The sequence below is a fragment of the Brachyhypopomus gauderio genome, chromosome 2, assembly GCF_052324685.1.
Source record: "Brachyhypopomus gauderio isolate BG-103 chromosome 2, BGAUD_0.2, whole genome shotgun sequence".
In the NCBI taxonomy this organism is placed as follows: domain Eukaryota; kingdom Metazoa; phylum Chordata; class Actinopteri; order Gymnotiformes; family Hypopomidae; genus Brachyhypopomus; species Brachyhypopomus gauderio.
The window spans coordinates 31,545,248-31,570,023 of NC_135212.1; the positions used below are offsets into that span (position 1 = coordinate 31,545,248).

The window sequence follows — 24,776 nt, forward strand, 5'->3', positions numbered from 1 at the left end:
GAAGCATCACATATGATCTTGATGGGGAGAATGGTCAGTTACAATAGCTACGTTATTTTTGTTACCATTAAAGATAAGTACATTATTCATTAAGGATTGTAAAGGTTAGTACCTGTACATTAATGCTATGGATGGATTTTCTGTTTATGTATTCACCTTCATGTTCTAATGGTGCTGTAATAGGTAGCATATGTAGGCAGGGGAGTAGCAGTTAATTCTGGGCCCTGTACACTCTTAATGTCAGTGGGCCCCTATAAATGCCAGAAAATGAGCAAAATGGGCCCCTCTCCCTACTCGGGCACTGGGTAGCCAGGTCCACTTTTCCCCTCACTACCACACCCATGTATGTAGGTTCCATCAATGCAGCCAATCCTTAAAATGTAAATGGAATTAAGTTCGTTATATATTGCTTCTCCTTTGCTTAAATTTCTTTACTGTCCGTGTGAATTAAAGACAAACCAACGATGCTGTGGAATTCCTCTTTGATGTCCATAACTGGCTTATGCCCAGGAAACACCACAAAACTGGGCACTAGTCATTTTAATGCCAGACATACATTTCGGACAGACCGACATACAGTAGCTTTGCCTACTTTGTCGAATTTTCCTACCGTATCAGCTGGCAGCGAGTATTTATAGACTAGTCTGTCGAATTTTCCTACCTTGTCGAATTTTCCTACCGTGTCCGTTGGCATCGCGTATTTGTAGACGTATCTCTTAGTTTGTTTACCTTATGGAAACGTCGTAGCGCAAATCAGCGTTTAAAAAGTAGTATTTGTAGACGTATCTCTGTAGTTTGTTTACCTTATGGAAACGTTGTAATGTAGCGCAAATCAGCGTTTAAAAAGTAGGATGAGCTTTAAAATAAGTTTTATTTTGCGTATTAGTGTATTATTAATAATAATACACTACACGGCTCAATCATTATCATGCGGAAATATCCAAGTCCCTATAATATGCACAATACCTGAGAAAAAGACAGTAAGCAATACCTGTAACTAACACCTGAGGAAAGAGACGATAAAGCACAATAGACGAAGCATAATTATGCAAAGTGCACTTGAAAGAGGTGGGTCTTCAGTCGGCGTCTGAAGACAGCAAGTGACTCAGATGTTCGGACACACAAGGGAAGTTCATTCCACCACCTTGGAGCCATGACAGAGAAAAGTCTGGATGCTTGTCTCCAATGTGTCCTGGATGATGAAGACGAGACATACTTGAGGCGCGGAGGGCTCTAGGTATGCATCTGGGTTTTACCATGGCCATCAAGTAAGGAGGAGCTGGACCATTCTTTGCTTTGTAGGCCAGCACCAGGGATTTATATTTGATGCGGGCAGCTACCGGAAGCCAGTGGAGGGAGCCCAGCAAGGGAGTGACATGGCTGAACTTGGGAAGGTTGAAGACCAGCCGAGTTGCAGCTTTCTGGATCAGTTGCAGGGGTTTGATGGCATGCATAGGAAGACCAGCCAGTAGGGAGTTGCAGTAGTCCAGTCTTGAGATGACAAGGGACTTGACAAGGACCTGAGTGGCCTCCCTAGAGAGAAATGGCCAAATCCTTTGAATGTTGTGAAGGGCGAATCTGCATGATCGTGTTGTGTTAGCAACGTGGGCCGTGAAGGAGAGTTGATTGTCGACAACTACACTAAGGCTACGCGCTTTCATGGATGGAGTGATCACGGTGTTCTCGAATGAGATAAAAAGATCACGATGAGGACTGGCTCTTGCAGGGATGTACAGCATCTTTGTCTTGCTTGGGTTAAGCTTTAGGTGGTGAGCTGCCATCCAAGAGGCAATGTCTTTTAGACATGCAGAGATTCGAGCTGAAACCTGTGTGTCAGAAGGTGGGAAGGAAAAGAAGAGCTGGGTGTCATCCGCATAACAGTGATAAGAGAAGCCATGTGCAGAGATTGACTCACCCAGTGAGCGGGTATAAAGGGAAAAAAGAAGTGGACCCAGCACTGAGCCTTGTGGAACACTGGTGGAGAGTTTGCATGGCGTGGATGTTGATAAGGAGTTGTTGATGATGGTCGAGATGAAAGGGAGGAGTTCGTGGGAGATTGTCTGGAGGAGTGTGGATGGGATGGGTCCAGAGGGCATGTGGTGGGACTGCTGGATGTCAGCAGCTGAAGCACCAGAGAGGAGAGAAGGAGGTTAGAGAAAAGGGAGGAGTAGGAGGGGACACAGTGGGCACAGGGACTAGGGAAAAGGTGCTGCAAATTGTATTGACCTTCTCTTCAAAGAAGTTGACTACAAGTCAGCGAACGCCAGTTAGTAGTTAGATAGCGAAGTAAGTTTAACTAGCTAACAGTACTACTAGCGCTGTTAGTAGTAGTAAAGAAGGACGAGCGAGCTGGGCATAATGTATGCTGTTAGATTTAGCATAATGTATGCTGTAGAAGCTTAGATTTACAGATATATATTATTTAAAACGTTATGTGTCAAATAAAACTACATAATAATCCCTGTCACGAAGGAATTGTTAAATCTGAAAAATGCTTTGCTTTAAAAAATAAAATAAAAAACATTGTCGTCACTGATCACGTTGACACGGCTGCGTCACGGGAAGGAGACGTCACTTCCTGTTTCTGCGCCTGACGTGTCTCAGAGTTGTGGTTGCCGATCGAGGCCTGGAGTCCTGGTACACATCCCAGACACATAGTGGGCGAAAAGACGCAACTCGTATGAAAGTTTAAGGCACTTTTATTTTATACGTTTCCCTGCCATTTTGTTAGTAATTCTTTCTCTCTTAATAGTATTAAGCTAAGTCAGGGTTGGGAAGATGCTGGACTTCTTCGCCATCTTTAGTAAGGGAGGTATAGTGTTGTGGTATTTTCAGGGGGCCGGGGTGTCCGAGTCTTTCGCAGGCCCCGTCAACGCTCTCATCCGTTCCGTCATCCTCCAGGTAAAAGCCCATTCTAATAGGTCATCGCACCCACCACTCACAAACACAGAAGACATGTGTTCTCTGCTACGCGATGCTGTGCCGTGTATCACCTTAGAGTTAGTACAGCTCACTGAGCTCTTCAGTTATAACCTGATGCGTTTTGGTGCTCAGTGAGGACTGTATTAAAAATGGTAAACTAGTAAGTTCAACTCCACCCCGTAACGGTGTGTGTGGGAAAATACATCCACTAACGCAAAAGCGATGAGGTCCGTAAGATCCTTTTACGGCTTTAACTTGATAAGGGGGGGGGGGGGGGGGCAGGTACAATTTTGTAAGTGCTCTTTACAGATTTAACAAGAAAGCAAGCGAAAACGCATCAGTTAGCTATGTAGCTTTTTTCAGGACAGGATTCACCACGTTCTCCATGTAAAATGTGGCGGTGTGCGTCGTGCCGTAAATTGGTGTGTAATTTAGCCAGCTGGGGTATCCCCCTTCATCTGCTGTGAAAGGTAGTACGAATAGGTACTGGTCTTCTGCTCACAGGATGATGGTGAAACAAGATTCCAGTTTGATTTAGGTAGCTAGCTATGATTCTTCTGTATGATACTTCTGTAACACACAAGCTATATTACATAGTAAGCCCATTTATAGTGTTTATCATCTAGAAATAGTTACTTACAACTAACAATTTAAAATCCTATAGACTAGATACCAAACTGTATTTAGAAATAATGTTTGATTGAATATAGCCACTACCTTTAGACTTCAACAATTTTAGCTCCGTAAGGCCTTATACCTTAGTTGAGGATGTGTTGTTTTTCTCAAACTCCATTGCATGTTTCACCTCTGCAGGAGCGCACTGGACACAGCTCCTTCACTCACAATGCCCTGAGTCTGAAATACAAGCTGGACAATGAGTTTGAGCTTGTGTTTGTAGTAAGTGTGTAATTGCCCTTCAAAAGACATTAAAATGATTTTGATGCTGCAGTCTGTTTTGATCACCACCACTGTTTCTTTAGAGGTTTTCAGTATGAACTTTGTTATGATTCTCTTGTTTTCAGGTGGGTTTTCAAAAAATCTTGACGCTCACATATGTGGACAAATTGATAGATGACATTCAGCTTCGCTTCAGAGATCGTTATAAGAATGAGCTGGAGCAGAAGGGGGACCTTAAATTCTTGGTCAATCACTTTGAGTTTAAGGATGACTTCCACCAGCTTCTGCGGTAACCCTCCCCAGAACCCCCACTGCATGGCACTGGGCACTACTATGATTCATGCTTCTGGTCCCGAGCTTTTAATCGTTTTGTTTTTTATTAAAGTAATGCTTAAATAATTCCTATGATTTATTTAATATTAACATTGTTGTGTGTGTGTGTGTGTGTAGTGAAGCAGAAGGGGGGAGTGAAACTAAGCCGCCCAAAACAATGAGGTCTTACAGTGAGTCCCAGAAGTCTCAGAAAACTTTGAGGTCTATGATTGAGACAAAAGATGGGGACAAAGGGAAGGAGTTGCAGAACAAGAAGAATAAGAATGCCAAAAAAGAAGGTGAGATTATTTAGATCCTGAGATTATTTTAAAAATCCACCTTTCAGGCTCTCTCTGGGACCTTATTTTAAGCAATACACCGTCACTGAGAGCTGCTGCAACCAAACAATTTCCACTAGATTACGTCCTAAGTAAAACAGCCTAGTAATCTGACATCTTTGCAAGGGATGTGATCCCAAAGCTAATCTGTTTATGATTGTCCTTCTAACAGAGAAGCAGTTTGTTTGCATGTTATATTTCCTTTGTGTCCTTATGTTCCTTCTTATATGACTAATGCAATGTCGAGCCTGTTCATTGCCTGTTCAACCCCAAAATGTCAACACTTTGAGTTGCTCCTATATCTGAGCCAAATGTTCTCAACTCCACAGAAAGCTGTTGGTGTACAACAGCTTTGTCATAGTGGGGATTTGGGGCCCATTTTAATAAGTACACAAGAAGAAAGCTGCCCATTTTTGACTTGTAGATATTTTGTCCCTGTTGGCTCAGGTTGTTCTGGATGAACTAACAAATTGTATAGTTTAGCAGCAATTCCACAAAATGGCAAATGATCAAGTGTCAATTATTGTAGTAAGTCATACAGCACGAACAGCGGTGAAGGTGCAAGGGCTTGAGAATGACAACAGACCCACTGCTTCACTGACGCACTGCTAGTTCACTTTGTCACTGAGTCACTGCTAGCGGTGATGGTGTGTTTGAGTGAGGTTTGGTTTTTTTGTTTTGTTTTTTTGTTATAGTTAATTCGGAGGTGTCGGAGCCATCCAAGTATGGTTCCCAGACTGTAGAGAAGACGACGGTGGTGAATGGGAACCAGGCTCTGACCCAGCAGGATATTCAGAGAAACCGTGCCAAGTTCATCCAGAAGCAGTTGGGGGGCCGAATTGAGAAAACAAAGTGAGTGCACACAGATTCTGTGGGACAGAAAAGAGTCTCCTGTGTGACTATTGAAAAAGATCTATGTGAATTATCCACCTCTTTCCATTTTTAACATTCTCACGTGTTCTGGAGAAGTGTGAGTTTCTTCTGCGTCTGAAATGAGACCAAGTAGCCAGTATAACTTACTTGGAGGAAAGTCTCAAATAAATGATATAAAATATTCATAAATACTGTATATAGACTAAATAGAAATGGCTCTGTTATCTTCCTAACACTGAAAAGTTAAATACGATCACAGGGAAATGCATTATCTTTGTATGAAATTTGAGTGAATAGTAAAGCTCAAAGTAAATTTGTCTCTAGTGAAAAAAAGGACTAATTCTTTTCTTAAAGGACAAAGTAGAGAAAAGTTGCAGCTGTTCATGCTTTGTCTTGGTTAAAATATTCGTGTGTGTTTCCAGTGTCTTAAGTGAGTTTGCCTGTTCCTGCCGACAGTAAGTCCCCAAAACCTCAGTTGCGAAAGAAGAAGGAGAAGAGAGAATGGGACATGCAAGGTACCAACCCCAAGGTTCTGGACTACAGTCGAATAGATAACAACGGTTCCCATAACGACCAAGGACAAGACCAAGATGTCCCCACTGAACCAGTAAGGATCCAATTATGATTTGTCCTAATTTACAATGACTATTCTCTAATTAGCAGCATATTGAAAACAAGGTCTAGTACTTTAAAGTTTTGAATACTTAGATTTTAATGTGTGGTTGATGATGATTTTGTTTGGCAAGTCCTCAGTTTTACTGGTGTATTATTGTCAGATCCAGGTGGGCTCTATGAAGGGTGACCTGCGTGATGTGGACTACGATTCCTCAGAGGATGTGGAAGAGGAAGAGGAGGAAGAAGAGGAGGAAGAGGAAGAAGAGAAAGTTGTGAGTGATATCAACAGGAAAGGGTGAGTCATTCAATAGTTTTTAGGTGCCTCACTATCACAAAGGCTTACTTCTTTGTAATAAAATCTTCTTCCTTCTTGGAGGTATGAGGGCTTCATGTAAAAGCAAATGCAGGTGTTTGGGATTCTGCATTAATAGTTCTGCCCATGAGTGGGAAAGTCTTCCATCCTTCTTACTTGCTGTATCGTCATGTTGCAGCAGAAATCATTCGAGCAGAATAGCAGGAAATAAAAGGAATGCTTTGCTTTGCTTCTCTTCCTGTTTTTTGCACACACGTGGCACTCTTTGCTGAATTCATTGCTCAAATGAACTGGAGTTGGTGTGCTCATGTGTACCGTTTTCACAGGGTGAGAAAGGGTGGCTTTGGTGGAATGCTGGGTATGCTGAGAGGTCTGGTTGGCTCAAAGACTCTGACCCAGCACCACATGGAGCCAGTTCTGGAGAAGATGAAGGACCACCTCATTGGTACGCCCCTATCACGTCAATCAACTGCTTAATAGGGCTCTGAGAGAGAGGGTGTGTGTTTGCAGTTTTGTGGCTGCACGGTGTGAGTGAACAACCACTGACAGTATTGTATGACAAGCTATCAAGAGATGCTTTGGCCCTAATTTGAGTTTTGTCATTAGCATTTATAACAAGAAGCTGTATCTTCTGAAGTCTTTTCAGTTTCATGTTAAATTTCTCTTATTTCTAAAATTGCTCTAGAATAAGCTGTATGATTTTGGAGAAATTAATATAAATTACATGCATCAGGTTTTGTAGCATCTTGATTAAACTCTTCGACATGGCAGTGACAAATGCATTTGATTCACTTCTTTCTATTATGTTCCCAAGCTAAGAATGTAGCAGCCGACATTGCCTCCCAACTCTGTGATTCTGTCGCCAAGAAGCTGGAAGGAAAAGTCATGGGCACTTTCACCAGTGAGTACGTCCACAAAACTGAGCCATACTAATCATGTATGAGTATGTATGAAAAAACATTAACCATACTCTGCACTGTGTATGTATGATAATAGGGGCCATACTTGCCAGTGAGTTTGAAGGACAACATGTAAAAGGCCAATTCCTCTTGCACATTATACATGCATGTTTTGTTTTTTTTTTAATAACCGTTTTTCCCCCTGATCCGTTTCCCTCTCATTTCTGCCTGTCCTCTCTCTTTCTTGGTTGGACTACCTTAATCCCTGCTCAGCTGTGGCCTCTGCTGTGAAGCAGGCTCTCCAGGACTCTCTGGTGCAGATCCTGCAGCCCAAGCGGAGGGTGGACATCCTGCGAGACGTCCTGGAGGCCAAAGCTCAACGCAAACCCTTTGTCATCACCTTCTGTGGGGTCAACGGGGTCGGCAAGTCCACCAACCTTGCCAAGGTCTGAACATTTGTTTTCTGGAGCTCTATATGGCACCATATTTGTTGTTTAATTTAAGGTTACAAAGTCCAAAACCAACACATTTGTCCTGCATTATTGACATTTACCTAATTTATTTCTGAAATATATATTTCAAGTGTGTTGGGTTTTTCATGGAGAGAACTGATATGTCTGTGACTGTCATGTTTGTTTTGGATTTCGGTATCGAGTCTTAAGTGCAGATACCAGATAAGGGTAGTTTTTTTTTTTTTTTTTTTTTTTTTTTTTTTTGATTAATGTATAATGAACCTAAAATGCTGAAACAACTAAAATGAAACTTCGGAGTCAATAAAACAAACTGTCAGTGACTAAAGCAGCTACATTTTAAAAATAATAATCAGAATTGAATTTGTGGTATCTGCCTGCAGATTTCATATTGGCTGATTGAGAACGGCTTCAGTGTGCTGATTGCTGCGTGTGACACCTTTCGTGCGGGGGCAGTGGAGCAGTTGCGAACTCACCAGCGGCGACTGAACTCTCTTCACCCACCAGAGCGCCACGGAGGACAGCCCGCCGTCCAGCTCTTTGAGAAGGGCTACGGCAAGGACGCTGCCGGCATCGCCATGGAGGCCATCGCCTATGGTAGTGCCACAACCACGTGAAACCCAAACCAAACACTCGTCCAATAAACCGGGCCAGTGAATTGCACATGCACACTGTTTTTGTTACATATGCCTTCTCTCCCAGCTCGTAATCAGATCTTTGACGTGGTCCTGGTGGATACGGCTGGCCGCATGCAGGATAACACCCCTCTGATGACAGCGCTGGCTAAGCTCATTGACGTCAATACTCCGGACCTGGTGCTGTTTGTAGGAGAGGCTCTGGTTGGGAATGAAGCTGTAGATCAGCTGGTAAGATCAGCACTGCATCCAAAATGTGTGTGACAATAGTGAAGGATCACTGAAACAGCATTGCCATTCTGTCTTCAGTGCCATGCTCCTATGACCATATATGATACTACACATCTAGAGCTTTCTCATCAAGAATATTTTATTGATTTTTTAAATTTGCATGTTGCACGGAAGGAAACAACAATGTTCCAAACCTGATCTGTTTTGTCCCAAGTACATTTTTCTCCTCAGCTATCATGGATTTGAAAGGTTATCCAAGTCATGACCAGAATGAAAGTGGTTAAAGCGGTTCTTTCGCGGGGGTTGGGGGAGGGAGGTGTGTGGTGCTTGGCGCGAACATCACTGTCCAGGGACAGTGCTCATGCTGATGTCATCGATGCATGGAGAGAAAACAGACCAGCGCATGATTCTGTACGTGTTTAGAATTTTTCATCTGATCTGAAGAGTCCCGCTGTTGTGAACTGTGTGTGCAGGTCAAGTTCAACCAAGCGCTGGCTGATCATTCGAAGTCTGACCAACCAAGACTGATCGACGGTATTGTTCTCACCAAGTTTGACACTATTGATGACAAGGTGGGACATTCCTCTCCATATTGTATTCCTTTGTAGTATTTACATGTGATGAAAAGGCCTTTAAAGGAAAAATACTGCAGCAGTGGGTTTGCCTCCTGCAGGTTGGTGCTGCGATATCTATGACCTACATCACGGGTCAGCCCATCGTGTTCGTGGGGACTGGACAGACTTACAACGACCTGCGCAGCCTTAACGCCAGAGCTGTAGTGAACGCGCTCATGAAGGCCTGAGAGAGCATGGCCTGGGCGTCCAGATCGGGATGGCCAGGATCTGCTGAGCTCTCCACCTCAACATCACACCTCCTGATGTTCTCTCATCTCAGCCCTTCCTGAAGGGGCTCAAGCAGCGTTGCAGGTTTTGTGTTTGTTTGGGTTTTTTGTAGAATTGCAGAAATGTTTTTGTTAATGATTTTGACCTATAGGCTTCAAAAGCTCATATCTGACCTTACCGGAAGTTTTGGTGATTAAAATGTTTGCCCTAAATAGTCCTTCAGACTTCAGTTTACAGTTCATCCAGTGCAGGTTTCTGTCTACGCATACCCACTTAGATGGCTGTCATTTCAAGCACTGGTTTTGAATCCCGACACTGCTCAGTCCTGCCTGACCCTCCATTCCAGTTCTGGAATCTGGACTCTTCTGCACACCCAAGCTTTTGTCCTGTTGAACTGAGGAAGAGCAAGATGTGTTGATAGAGAAAATACTACACAGGGTCCTCCTTTTTTTGGTCTGGGGGGCAGCCCAAGTGTTTTGTCATGCTCTTTGTCCCGAACACCAAGACATGGATCAAATATAATAAACAAAATCTTAATATATTCTAAATGTATTTTTGTTTCTCTTCATTTGTCATTTTTATGCCTTACATTCTGAATTTAATTGCCGATCATTGTCTGTAAACAGCTCAAGGATGTGAGCCTCAAAAGGTCACCACTGGTTACCTAAGGAGAAGGCTCCATTGCCACAGTGCCTGCACTCGCTAAAATCCCATGGCGCTTTGTCCCTGTGCATGGGTGTTCTGAAACCCAGGCAAACCTACCATCCATCCCAGCCCTGCTGCCTCAAACAGCACATCCTCAACTCGCAGTAACGCACAGTGTCTTGTAGCTGAAAATGTGCAAAATTACCCAAATGTTTTCAGTGTAATAAAAGTTGACTATTTTTCAGATAAAAAGTTCAGTGAGGAGTCGTAGTACAATGTAGGGCTTTTTTTCCACCTTTGGTAACACTTGCTCAGGCACGTACTGAATTTTGTGAGAAACCTTGCATGTTTGCAATAGGATGTGCAGGTCCTTTACAAACATGCAGTGGCATGGTAACAGAAGTTGAATGAATGCCAACCAGGCTGCTCATGTTTCTCTTGCATGCACGTACATTCACACGCCCACCTAAAATGGTTTTCTCTGTACCACTCACGAAGTACCGATGTCCCAATTCACAGGTGTCTTAACTTTTGTCTGCTCTTGCCAGATACTCTTCCAGCTGTGTATGCTGTGAATCCTCTCTGATCTGCAAGGGACTGACCTTTGTCAGGGCGGGTGAATGTACATTTCCTCACTCAACCTGCAGAGCTTGCACGACTGCCTGTTTTCAGTTCCCCAAATACATGACGTGTAATGAACCTCATGCATACAAAATTAAAACCTTTCCATTTTTAAAACAGACATCTGTGTATTAATTTCCTGTTAATTTAAACATACTTTAAATCTCACGATCACATACTTTAACAACCTACAAACAATGAAAGTGTCAATACCAAACAAATGGTTTTATTTTAAAATATTTATAAATACCTATTACAGAACATCTTGACAAAGACAACACAATGTAATAAAAATACAAAATGCTTTTAAAGAAATGTTTGCGATGTCATGTTACATCTCTCGTCCTCATTCCTTTGGCGGTTTTAAAGCACGTGTCTGGTAACAGGGCTGACCGTAACGTGAAAATTCCTTTTGACCATACTGCCATTGTAGCAAGACCTGGGATCTTGATGTCCAAATGGGACAGGACGTCCTGCAAAACCCTCAAGTCTCTCGCACACTTTACCATGCTTGTGTGAGATGGAAAAACTGCATTATTTTTAATGCAGTCACTGCAATTGTCATTTGGGTGGTTTACCACTACTGATCACCGTATTCCACCTAATAATCAACCCTTTTTACAGTGCATATTTGATATCAAACCTTTACACAAAAGCTGATTTTACACTGTGCTTGACAAAGACTCCAGGGGCCTTTCCTTCTACACCAGACACTTTAGTGAGGACATTGAGAGTCTGAAGTGAGTCAGGGTCAGTCCCACCAGACCCAAGCGAGGGGAGCGGGGCCTCTGTCACGAGTGATGGTCTGGACAGAGAGAAACGGAGAGCTGCATTTACAGTCCAGCAATGGCTCAGATCACAACTGGAAGCCACTAGACAGTAAGCCATAAGGCGCTGGACATGTTTGTTATTATTAGTAAACCTCAAGTCCTTGGTTGACTGCTGGCAGAAACATGCACTGGGCAGAATGGGGGATATATAAGGGAATTGGCATTCAGGTCGGAGGTCATCAAAGCAAGCCCTAACCTTGCAGCAGGCCTCTTTGTGTAGTAAAGCCATTCTCGTTCTCCTCCGCCTCTTGTGCAGGAGATCCTGTAAGAACCAGAACAAGACATCAGCACACAGCAGGCTAAGGGCTGTCTGCTTCAAATGACAAACCACACTGTTGTTCCTGACGTTGTCTGTGAATCGTCAGGTACCCACATAATTCTGCATCTTATTGTGAACATATTCAGACCAGTTTATAGAATGTTACACTGTTACAAGACACTGTTACACTGTACACTGTTACAGAGTTGGTCCTGAACACAAACATTCAAATGTAATAACTGTATAATACTGTATTGTCCATGTAGATAATCTCTCCCCCCCCCCCCCCTCCCTTAAATCATAACGTGCACTCACCACAGCCATTGCTCAGTGCATCTCTGTTGCAGATCTCATTGGCCAGACGTTCAAAGTACTCGGGCAGGTCGGCGTACTCGTTGCCGTAAGAGATGACTTTAATGCCCTTGTCAAGCATGTTGTCACGGAGCTTCTTGAACTCTCCCACGTTCTCTCGCCGCACCAGCATGAAGTGCTCCAGGTCTGACTTGTGTTTGACAGCCTCCAGGAACAGAGCCTGGAAGGTGGTGTCGTCCACCGTGCGACCGCAACCCAGGAACACAAAGGACTTGGTCTCGTACAGCTTCTGGATCTCCCTCTGCAACAGACCCGAGAATACAGCTCAGGTAGGGCAGAACGCTCACCCACAAATCAGTGACACACTTCCGCTACGGCTCCTAGTGCACACGTTTCTTCTGCTCAACCTGATCCAGCTAGTGGCAAAGGGCCAGTGCACTGCAAAGTCTAAACACCCGACTTAAAGTAGTCATGTACTCAGACTTTTCAGCGAGCTGAATGACATGTTGGATTGTGACGCCACTCTCCAGGTGGAACAGAATAATATCAAAAATCACCTTCAAAGACATTTAATATAAGAATTCTCAGCACTCCTGAACCTTGCGTTTGAAAGCATCTCTGATCGATTATCTATGATTATCATAATCTATTATTATGAGAGTGGAGGTATAGACTATAATTATCACAATATTGTGAACCTGTTGGAATTATTTAGACATATGACTAAAATGTGATATGAACTTTCTTAGTCATAATAATTAAAGCAGACTGTTAACATGTCAAACAAACACCATTTAACCTTGAGCAATGCCTTTTAAATCAATAATAGAAAATGAACATATACGTTCATATACATTTACGTTGTCCACGTGTCTTCGTCTGCGTCTGTGGATCTACATGGTTATGGTTATGTCTTGTGATAATCCGTCTCACCTGTGACTCGTCTTGTAATCACGTGGGGCTAATGTGGTTTGTCTATTTAATGTGCACTCGTGCAGTGTCCTGTTCTCGTCGTTGTCTACAGTCTACACGTTGCTGTGTTTGTGTACATGTTCCACGTGCGCTATTGCGCAATATCTGTGCGCTATAATTGTGGATAATAAAAGTGACGTCTGTCGCAGCAAGGATTCCGTGTCTCATCCTTCGCCACTCCGCTGCGCGTCACAGAAGTCCTATGTTTAGTAATTAGTGTAATCTGTATAACTTCAAACAAATGCTTTCTGCAGCTGCACATCAATCCTTTGCGATTTCGATTTTTGAATAATTCAGGTATGTCTTGCTCTGGGATGGCCTGCCCCATATTACAACAGGACCCAGGGCAGGACTCTGGACTAATCTGGACTAATATCTAATCTGTTTTGTTTGATCCAACCTGTTGATTTATTACTTGGGGTTTGTTCAAGAGGTTTAAATGTAATGTAAATGTGCTATTTTTTGTCAATTGTGATTTTTTACACCGCAATCGAAATTTGTCCTCCGCTTTTTACACATCTGTGCTGTTAACTATGGAAAAGATTCCATCCCAATTCGAAATGTAATCGCTACTAGGCAAAAATGGAAATGCAATCCACAAAATGCATTGCTTTTCCATACAAACATGCAGAATACGTGCCACAATGAAATGCAAAAGCACCATTACATTACGTTTCAATGCACTTTGATCTCCATTGTGCCTGCTGCTTGCATGTGTTAAATGAAAATTAGCACTTTCTTCTTTGATTTACAACTTTGTCCTACCACCTGATTAACTTTCTGTTCCACCCCTGACGGCTGAAGAAACATCTGCAGAAAAGCCACACCTCATTAGAAGTCACATGGTTCAAAGCGTGAGGGAATAAGTAGCGGTTTATAATCTGGAAAATACGGGTAGCAATCGGGGGGGCTCTGCTGTGGTGGGTCGAGATCGCGTTCCGCTCTTCAGCTCTGTTTGCAGGGTTCATCCACCTTTACAGGGTGGAATTCAAGCACATGTACGACACTTTCAAGGTACATTTTCAATATTGTCCAGCACCTTCAGCTTAATTAAGTTAAGCACGTAGTCGTCTGTAACTGCACCAGCCTCAATTTGTCCAATTAGACTGTTTATTTCCTCTTTTATTCTGTCGTGAAAAGACATTTCTGCTGCTTTCAAGTCCAACTATGAGCGATTGCTTCTGACTGGAGTCTAAGCCCCACCCCAAATGCAGGCGAGCATTCCTATTGGACAGTGATTAGATTTCATTCTGGCACGATTACAGCTTCGCAGAGACACACAGTGGAATACAATGACGTTCAGTCGATTGCATTTCAAGGTGGCTTCTGGCACGAATTCAGCGTTTCTTTCTTTAAATACAAATCCACACACACTGGAGCTTTTACTTTTCATTGTGGCATGTTTTCATTACATCAGTGTTTAAATCAATCTCGTGATCATTACATTTAAAGGAGATATTTATGTCAGAAATACCGTACGGTGAAAAGCAATACCTCGGTGCCGTGATTACATTTCGAGCTGTATTATATTCAATTCTGGCACAAATTCAGCATTTTGGTTTTGAATGGTAATTCTTGTGTATTGTTTTTCAATAAAGAGATAAAGTGCATTGAAATGCAATGTAATAGTGCTTTTGCATTTCATTGTGGCACGTATTCTGCATGTTTGTATGAAAAAGCAGTGCATTTTGTGGATTGCATTTCCATTTTTGCCTAGTAGCGATTACATTTCGAATTGGCACTGTTTCTTTTCCATAGTTAACACACACACACACACACACACACACACACACACACACACACACACACACACACACACACACACACACACACACAAGCGATTACTAGGGGGCTGTGGTGCACACGTGCCCAGAGCGGTGGGCAGCCCTAGCCCGGCGCCCAACCAGCTAACAAAGTAATAGATGTCACAATTCATCCTGTTGGTGATGTAGATTTACATTTACATTTATGGCATTTGGGAGACGCCCTTATCCAGAGCGAGTTACATTTTATCTCATTTTTATACAAGTGAGCGATTGAGGGTTAAGGGCCTTGCTCAGGGGCACCTCAGTCATGGCCTCAGGTCTGGGGATCAAACCCACGACCCTCCGGTCACAAGACCAGTTCCCTAACCACCAGGCCATGACTGCAGATGGCACTGTTCTGATTCGCTGATCAGTGGTATGGGACAATGTAGCTAAACAAGCATCGCATACATGGCTAAAGTCTGCTTCTTTTATTAGGCAAGTTGGCTTAGTGACAAAGGGTGACATTTTAGCATTTTACAGCAGCACTGCCTCTCTCTGCAGTCCCTAGAAATCCAAATCCTAGAAATCCTTCTGTAACAGCTTCATAAAGGTTTAAACAAAAACTCACTAAACTGAAATTTCTTCAGTTAAAATGTTGCATGTTGATTGTAAAATAAGATCATACACTCACCGGCCGCTTTATTAGTTACACCTGTCCAACTGCTCATTAACACAAATGTCGAATCAGCCACATGGCAGTAACTCAATGCATTTAGGCATGTAGAAAAGGCCAAGACGATCTGCTGCAGTTCAAACCGAGCATCAGAATGGGGAAGAAAGGTGATTTAAGTGACTTTGAACGTGGCATGGTTGTTGGTGCCAGACGGGCGGAGTATTTCAGAAACTGCTGATCTACTGAGATTTTCACGCACAACCATATCTAGGGTTTACAGAGAATGGTCCAAAAAAGAGAGAATATCCAATGAGGGGCAGTTCTGTGGGCACAAATGCCTTGTTGATGCCAGAGGTCAGAGTAAAATGGCCAGACTGGTTCGAGCTGATAGAATGGCAACAGTAACTCAAATAGCCAGTCGTTACAACCAAGGCATGCAGAACAGCATCTCTGAACGCACAACATGTCGAACCTTGAGGCAGATGGGCTACAGCAGCAGAAAACCACACTGGGTGCCACTCCTGTCAGTTAAGAACAGGAAACTGAGGCTACAATTCACACAGGCTCACCACAATTGGACAATAGAAGATAGGAAAAACATTGCCTGGCCTGACAAGTCTCGATTTCTGCTGTGACATTTGGATGGTATGGTCAGAATTTGGCATCAACAACAGAACAACATGGATCCATCCTGCCTTTTTCAACGGTTCATGCTGGTGATGGTGGTGCAATGGTGTGGGGGATATATTCCTGTCACACTTTGAGCCCATTAGCACCAATTAAGCATCGTGTCAATGCATGAGTATTGTTGCTGACCATGTCCATCCCTTTATGACAACAGTGTCATAACACTTCCAGCAAGATAATGCACCATGTCATAAAGCACGAATCATCTCAGACTGGTTTCTTGAACACAACAATTGGTTCACTGTACTTGTATGGCCTCCACAGTCACCAGATCTCAATCCAATAGAGCACCTTTGGGATGTGGTGGAACAGGATATTCGCATCATGAATGTGCAGCCGACAAATCTGCAGCAACTGCGTGATGCTATCATGTCAATATGTTTGGGTTTCCAGTACTTTGTTAAATCTATGGCTTGAAGGATTAAAGCAGTTCTGAAGGCAAAAGGGGGTCCAACACTGTACTAGTAAGGTGTACCTATTGAAGTGGCCGTTGAGTGTATTTACACATATAAAAGGAAACCGCGTATAACTTGTATTTGATTGCTCCCGCTAAACACAAGACAGCAGAAGCAAAATAACAGATTTGTCATTAATGTCCCACGACCAGTACAAGAGATTAAGACTCTGATAAGGAGATCAGGAGACACACTCCCACGATTCACACTCTGGGCCATGTCTTCAAGGGGATGGCTGCTATAGACAGCGCTGGGACGATGCACTCCTGCCGTAAGAGTCATTTATGTGTGAACAGACCGATAGCAGATTACAGCCATGAGGAGTGTCTAAATCGACCTGCTGGACTGTGTCAGCTGAAAAGATAAGCAGAAGCCTCCACTCACCATGACCTCAGTGTTTCTCAGAACATTCTGGTAGCCGGCAGGATGCAGTACAATACCACTGGGATTTGTGTAAACACCATGGATATGGAGGACACTCAGTCTCCTCTTCTCTTGAGCCCATTCCAGGACCTGTACACGCATGTACGTACATGTTCACATACACGTACATATGCACACACACGCACACACAACCACAGACAACACCATGCACGCACACACAAAAACACAACATTTTCTAATATTTTTTTAATACCTCTGCTGAGGTTATTGGAACAAGGTCATGTGATCAATAACTGATTAAAGAGATTGTGTGTGTCTATAGCTGTCGTAAGCACATAATAAGAAATAATGACTAGGCTATTACAACTCACCATATATTGATAAGTAATAAAACAAATATCACAATTAAGTAATTTTATCTGTTAAAAAGGGCCTGGATCCCAGGCCTCATGCCCCAGGCCCTGGTGTAACTGTACACGTACCTTCTTCTCATCTGTGAGGTCCAGGGACTCCAGCTTGGTGCCCTGGTGGGCTGCATAAATCTCCAGCAGATTATCGAAGTTGGTGGTGAGGACCAGCGCCCCGCTCTCCATCAGCTGCAGGACGGAGCGCAGCAGATGCTTCCCCGCGTGCTCCATCTTACACTCCAGGTCATCGAACACCTCGTACAGGCAGTCCTTGAAGAAGGTGGAGCGAACGTTCCCTGTCCGCTGCACAGGACAAGACACAACAACATAACTTAAACACTGTTCTAGAACACTTCAGCGCTCCCTGGCTGGTACTATGGCAACCACGGCTTGAATAACGTAATGCTACATTAATCATTAACCAACTATATATGTGAAATGTAGGGGTGTGTTTAGAAAATCGATCTTTCGATTCAAATCGATCTTCATTTGAATGATTCGATATCGGAAACCTGAGATCGATCTTTAGAATTAGCCAATTTTCCCCGCATATGCGCGAGACCATCCTTTTTTTCTTGAGCACCGCCACTTGGCTGGCGTGATCAGTTAAGCATGGGTGCAGCAAGAGTAAAAATGCCCAAGAACCTGAAGGTAGATGTATGGTTACATTTTGGATTCAGAAACCATGATGGTAGGGAAGAGTTGGATAAAAGCACAGCCGTGTGTAAACTGTGCAATATGGAGGTGAAATATTGTGGGAATACCAGAAATCTGAGAAATCATTTAACGCGACACCATCCTGATATTCAAAAAACGCCAGAACCCAAACAAACTCCACTAGAGAAGGCATTTGCGATTAAACTATCTACAAGTTCTCCCCGTGCCAAAAAAATAACGAAGTGCTTGAATTCCACCTTATAAAGGTGTATGAACCCTGCAAACATGACTTTGTTCATTGCGCTGAAGCGCGGCGCGCGCAAAGTTACAAAATACGAGAGGTGCACGAGCTCACGAAGACACCGCGATTACGTCGTTTTCGGCGCGCAGACCCTCACCCCGGTTGGGACGCGTCAAGTATAAAGCTGTGAAGTTTTCTCAACAGCTGGCAATATTGTTACTGCACAAAGGAGCTGTCTCACTCCTCAACATGTTGATCAGCTCCTTTTCTTGCAGAAAAATTTGACAATCTCCAAGATATCAGAAAGCAGTCATGAATAAATCTTAGTTTTTGGACCTTAATGTTTACAATATTCAGAACTACGTTCATAAATGTTTTTGTTACATGTAAAAAAAAAAAAAAAAAAAAAAAAAAAAAAAAAAAAAAAAAAAAAAACTTAATTTGCACTTTAAAAGGCTGTTCAAAACCGCTTTCAATGCCTTTTCTGGTAAAGGAGCTATGTGGAAGAGTGAGCATTAATTGATATTAAAAAAAAAAAATGTAATTGTTGTTCACAGTATAAACACTAATATCTTAATACATTTTAATAAAGTTTGAGTGTTCCTTGTATCATTACAACATTTCACATTCAAACGACACTTTTTATTGTATAATGTCCCTACAAGAATCGATATTGAATCGGATCGAATCGAATCGGGACCTTGTGAATCGGAATTGAATCGAAATGGGAAATCAGTGGTGATACCCACCCCTAGTGAATCAAAGAACACAGTACGTCTGGAATCCAGAGTGTAACGAGTTAATTTCAGCTACATTCTGCAGAGTGTACTTTGAAATCATATTTACGTCTAAACTGATACGTGCCCGGTTTAGGAACACACTCCCCGCCCCCACCTTTATTTCTTTAAACACACACAGGTACGGGGTTTGAGGCAGTACACAGTAAAAATCAATGTCTGGAGGAGACTTAATGTGGATAGCCCTGCGTCGAATACAATGTAAAGTGGAATTTACTTTTAGTTTACTAGATGACCTTTAATGGACCCATGACACAAGTGGACACTAAGTAGACAGTCAATAGAAACTCTGGAGACACAAAATGGACTCCGAGAGGGTATTAAAGGGGCACAGAGAGGACGCTAAGTGGAAACTCAGCAGAAAGTAAGTCATAGTATATGACATATATGGTACACTGCACATAAACTTCTCAATATGGGAAGAAGTTCCACTGGAAACCGATTTGTCATGAATCTACCAATATTAGTACACTGGATCCCAGAGAGCTCAGTTCTGACATAGACAGAGACGTTAATGCAGAATTAGTATACATCTGATTCAGACAATGCAGATCTGACATAATTCAGAGAGTAGGCTAAATACCTGAGAAAATCCAGAAATAACAGACCTCAGAGAGAACAAATCTGCAAGGACCCAGATGGTACAGATGAGGTACAGATTTACGGTCCTGATAGAGTTAAGACAGAGTACAGATTTAGAGATTTGAGATAAGCCAGAGACTACCCAGAGATTTCATTTACTCAGGGCGAGACACATTATAAAGGTATCTAGGCTTAAGCCTCTGCCAACCTCAGACATCACCTGTTATCCAACACTTTCAGTATGTGCCCTTCAAACCTGACTAGATGGGAAACCTAACATTTCAAAAATGCTTTATAACTTAGAGCTGAGAGTTCACAAATTCTAAAAAGAGAAACAATAAAAGGCCTAAACCTAAAAGTGTTTCCAGGAATAGAGATTCTCTGTTCCTGAACATGAACCTGAAGGCATCCCTCTCCCTCCTGATCCCCCCAAAGCTTGCCTGCCTCTCTTCAAACGCTCTCTGTGCCTCAGCTGACCTGCTGAAGTGTCACGGTATTTCAGGGCGTTCCACCAGGTCACTCCACTGACAACACGCTCTCTATGTCGAGACACTGGGATATTGATGTATAGAGGAGTATGATCACAAGCAAAGTTCAGCGCAGTTGTTTTAAAGCTGTTCTTCGATGTTGCATGTGCTATTTGCCAATAAATACACAGAAATGAGCAAATACGCAGTCCACTAGCTGTCTGGTTTACAAGCCAAACGCTTGTTAAAGCCCCTGCCAAAATAACAAAGGGGGGAGGGAATAAAACCAGGGATAAAGTACAGAACTACTTTTCCTCCGATGAAGCATCTCTAAGCTGTCTCCGAGGTCCAGTCTGGCCCAAGCCCTGCTTCACACGAGAGTAGGTAAATACTGAACACACACAACTCACATGTGAGTGGGTAAATAACGAACACCCACACCTCACACGTGAGTGGGTAAATACTGAACACCCACAGCTCACACGTGAGTGGGTAAATACCGAACACCCACACCTCACATATGAGTGGGTAAATACTGAACACCAACAACCCACATGTGAGTGGGTAAATACCAAACACCCATGCCTCACAAATGATTGGGTTAATACTGAATACCCACACCTGACATGTGAGTGGTTAACACGGAGTCAGTAGGTTAACACTGAACACCCCCACCTTACAATGAACACAAGGGCAATAGTGTCTCCTTTCCCCAGTCACTCCACTCTGCAGTTCATGTGATTATGTCAACACAAGCCGTTGGATTTCAATTGCAAACCCAAGCTACTTGTAGTAAAAAAAGTTCTAATAAAGCAATGGGAAATATTTTTCTTGCAAGAAAGTCACGGACCAGCTAATCTATTCACTTGAAACTGAAAGAATTAAACTGCGGCTACAGTAATAAATTTTACAAATTGAACATCCATTGAACATCAAAATTAATGATAAAATGGCTAAAAGAAACAAAACAGCAATGTCCTGACCTAATATAAAATATCTTTTTAGGAACAGCAAGGTATTACTTGAGCATTTATAGCCCAATCAGCATTACCAAATAAGCTCAGACATTTTCTGTCTCTAAGGAGCATTTGGAAGATGAGATGAAACCCGCCACACCACACAGAAAGCTCCTTACCGGAGAGAGCTTCTGGATAAGGTCGTGGGCCACATGCACCAGATTCTTGTCCTCCTGCAGGCTTTTCTGGAAGCGACGGCTCTCCTCCTCCTCCAGCAAGTCAAAGTCATTGGCAGCATCCAGCAGGGCCTGGATCAGACCCTTCCAGGAGCGCAGAGCGGGGACCTGAGGGGCCACCGCCGAGCTCACTCCCGTACCGATCACCAGCACCAGCTCAGGCGCTCGCTTCGTCTTCAGGCTGGGTAATAACTTTCTGCGGGGAACAACCAGAGCAAACAAGCACAGAGCAAAAATATGATATCAACAGGAAAACAGGGTTCTCACTGTTTTTTGGTTGTCTTTGTTATCATTTGTTTTGGGGTGCTACAGGGTTTTGTTGTTAATAGAGGTTTTTATTTATTTTGGGCTATTACAAAGAAACTGCAAACCCTTAAGAATGGTTATAATACAAGTAAGAATGTCCTCAAGCGAGGTACATAAAATGTCATGTTAAAAACTAACATGAACATGAACTAACTAATGTCAGTTTAAGGATGCAAAAGTTGCACTCAATACAGTCTTGTCATCGCTCTGTGTCTGATTTTTTGCAAGATTAAGAAATACTGATTATTTCTTGGAATTTGGTGGCATCCAAATAAGATTTACTTTGCAAGATCCTGTAATAAGAGAGTATAAGAGCTGGAATGGTGAATAGGAGAGATTTTCTTTTTTTGCTAGCCAGAATTCTTACCTAGCCTTTTTAGCTGCTGTGACACCCTCCTCAGAATCAAGGACAGGTCGCTTTTCTGTCTTCACTGCTACAGCAGAGGCCATTCGACTCCTGCAAACGAGATGCATCAAAACATGTTGCTAATGAATATATTAATTAACACATTTGCTAAATCCATACGTGTCCTTTCATTCAAATATGAGCATATGTTTATGCTACTGGATATAAATTCACTGTCTACATTTAGTTAAGACCTAAATTAATCCCATTCTACAGCCATCTGTGCAATTTAATCTTAATTGTTATTTGAAAGTAAGGAATTCACGACATGTGCATATATCCAGTCGATCTAGGGTACGCTGAAACAAACATGCCTTGCTTACTAGTTAGACTCTTCTTTGGATTACTGTAGGTTCAGTCCTGCTTCATCCACTTTCATCCAGAGTCTATGCTTTGTAGGTTAGTGCATGTGTTTATGTACGACCACTCTCCGTGAGTTCGCGTCAGATTAAAACCTTATGCCTTTTCTAAATATCTCGTTGTTAAAGGTTTTGCACTTCAGAACCAAACAGATACATAAAACGGACAGCTATAGCTCTTGTTATGGTTTACTTGAAATAACCTGCAGTTTCTGAAGAGTCGTTATAGTTAAAACTGGACCGTTTGGTGACGTGTACCTTCTACCTATCAAATTCTATTTAACGAAAATAACTCTGGGATTTCAAACATTTGCTAAAACGTGAAAATGATTTCACGCAACTAGCAAGCTATCTCCCTGAACAATATGCTATTTAGCTTTAATCTAAGTTAGCTACATAGCTAACAATAGTTAGCTAGCTGACAACCAATTTTAACGGATCTAGGTACCAAACCAACAGCCAAGTTGGTTAACAAAATGTGTGCGCGTTATCGCTATATTATCATAAATAATAATAATGCTCGTGTTTTAGCTGAAAAAGAGTGAAAAGACAACGCTGGTTAACTATTTAAGCGAATCCTTTGTCCGTCGTAACTGTAGCGAAGGCAGCTACCAGCCAAACACCTGTTGGGCGCAGATACGCGGCCGCTGTGAGGACAGAAGTCAAGCACACGGATTAGCGACCAGTGGGCTAGCTGTGTCATGCTAGTTAGCCAGCTAGCCAACACAAACAAGCAGCTGCTTCGAGCAACCTAATACAAATACAGCTGTTTCTCTAGTTAACGTAGCTAACGTAAAGACGTTGACTGGCTAACGTCGCGAGTAACTGCCCAAGACTGGGCCATAAAGATAAGTACTTTAGATAGCTGGCTAGCCCGCCTAGCTTCAAGTAATGTTGGGCAAAACAAATAAAAGATACAAAATGTAGCCAACGCTAGCTAAGCTATGCTAACGTAGCTATGCAGCTGCCTCCAGATGTAGCAAAGTAGCGAGGTATTACTGTTTAATGAAGCACATATCTATCCACAAAGCCAATTAAATTAGCCAAACTTTCGAAAAATGCCATATTTCTCTTACCCAGGCGGAAAAACTTGATTCTTGTATTTTTGTGACTGTCAGACCAGAAGATTCCTAAAATATTCCTTCTCGGATGTTAGAGTCAGCTAAAGAAAAAGTTTTTTGTCTGTAGGCAGAAGGCAGTAGCTAAGTCATTTGATATACAGTAAGTATTCATGGGCTGATTTAACTGAAGGACGCTTTCCTGCCCTATCTGTAACTTATGCCAGCTAACTAAAGTAACTGCTTCTCAAAGATGACTTATGTAGCTCCATCTCAAAGAGACTTATGAACGGATCCTGTAAGTAGCGGGTTTCACTAACGTTATTCAGTAAAATAACGACGTGAATCGGCACACACAACCCTAACTCACGTTCATCAGCTTCTTACTAACAGATTTGATGAACTACAGACAAGGTGAGACCCAACTCTGTTTAAACTCCACCTTCCAGAAAAGGGAGGGGGCGATACAGTTACATCCATCACACGACAGGTTTAATATTTTGTTAGCCGTATCTCTGGAGTCTCACTGAACAGGGAGCTGCCGTGCTGTAGTCCTTAAATCTCAAGAGCGCAACGCAGCAATTTCACAGATGGTAAATTATGAAGTACATTTTAAATAAAATGTGAAAAACACCGTGTCACTAAGTCGTTTTCACAAGGCGTAAAGTCCAGTTTTGCATTTTCAATATTGCAAGTGATAGCGAAAATCGTTTTAAGTATTTTGGGAGACAGGAGAAAATCAACAGATGGTGTGAGTGAAAGCTGGAAACTGGACCTTTTAGAGGTTCTTTTTATAACAGCCTAGTGTCACCAAAGCCACACGATGTGCCCATTTAACTGACAGGACATAATGTTGACCCCCCCATTCCACAATAAATTAGTTAATAGTACGCAGTGCACCGTTTTGGCCATGACATGGTGTACCCATGTGAAATGAGGCAGCAGTTGGTTTATAGCTCCTTTACATGGGGACGGGCGTGCATACCTGGGAATCCACTCAGTTCATTACGCTGATTTAACCCATGTTGCACGAGGCTGTTCAAACAAATTTATACAGCTCCCATCAATTGATCTTAGTTGTTTTAGTATGTTGAACTAAATCTTAATCATTCACATGCACTAGGAGGTACTAAACTTCATCACCAGTGCCCTTTCTGCCACAAGACTAAAGTGATTTCTAATTGCCCCATGTAGCATACAGCATAACTAATAATGGTTTCCCTCAGTCCTGTCTTCATTCTACTTGACCATGATGGCTAATGTCTTTGCAATGAAACTATATCACGTGGATGCAGCATGCATGAAGTCCCTCCTCTTATGAAAGACAGGCAGACACCCCCTAGCCATATTAAAAATCCTTGCTGACCCAGG

The 24,776-nt window shown here is 42.6% G+C and overlaps 2 protein-coding genes across 5 annotated transcripts; one reads left to right on the top strand and one right to left on the bottom strand.

Moving 5' to 3' along the window:
* Window positions 1-2,564: 2,564 nt before the first annotated feature.
* srpra (SRP receptor subunit alpha) lies at window positions 2,565-9,899 on the top strand. The gene is made up of 14 exons (XM_076994103.1): window positions 2,565-2,901; window positions 3,736-3,819; window positions 3,945-4,108; window positions 4,270-4,430; window positions 5,165-5,321; window positions 5,799-5,949; window positions 6,119-6,252; window positions 6,597-6,715; window positions 7,085-7,171; window positions 7,443-7,615; window positions 8,023-8,236; window positions 8,342-8,505; window positions 8,979-9,077; window positions 9,179-9,899. The coding sequence occupies exons 1-14, from the start codon at window positions 2,779-2,781 to the stop codon at window positions 9,305-9,307; spliced, it is 1,959 nt and encodes a 652-aa protein (XP_076850218.1). The 5' UTR covers window positions 2,565-2,778; the 3' UTR covers window positions 9,308-9,899.
* Window positions 9,900-10,817: 918 nt separating this feature from the next.
* Window positions 10,818-24,519, bottom strand: fam118b (family with sequence similarity 118 member B). 4 transcript variants are annotated; one of them, XM_076994144.1, is made up of 9 exons: window positions 23,424-23,887; window positions 22,303-22,994; window positions 21,950-22,039; window positions 21,220-21,472; window positions 17,416-17,643; window positions 16,934-17,062; window positions 12,018-12,315; window positions 11,640-11,705; window positions 10,818-11,418 (listed from the first exon to the last, which is right to left on the bottom strand). In XM_076994144.1, the coding sequence occupies exons 3-9, from the start codon at window positions 22,030-22,032 to the stop codon at window positions 11,405-11,407; spliced, it is 1,071 nt and encodes a 356-aa protein (XP_076850259.1). In that variant the 5' UTR covers window positions 22,033-22,039; window positions 22,303-22,994; window positions 23,424-23,887; the 3' UTR covers window positions 10,818-11,404. The 4 variants fall into 4 exon arrangements, with proteins under 4 accessions (XP_076850259.1, XP_076850257.1, XP_076850260.1 ...); XM_076994142.1 differs by having other exon boundaries at window positions 22,312-22,994; window positions 23,424-23,867; XM_076994145.1 differs by lacking the exons at window positions 22,303-22,994; window positions 23,424-23,887 and adding an exon at window positions 24,391-24,519.
* Window positions 24,520-24,776: the final 257 nt, after the last annotated feature.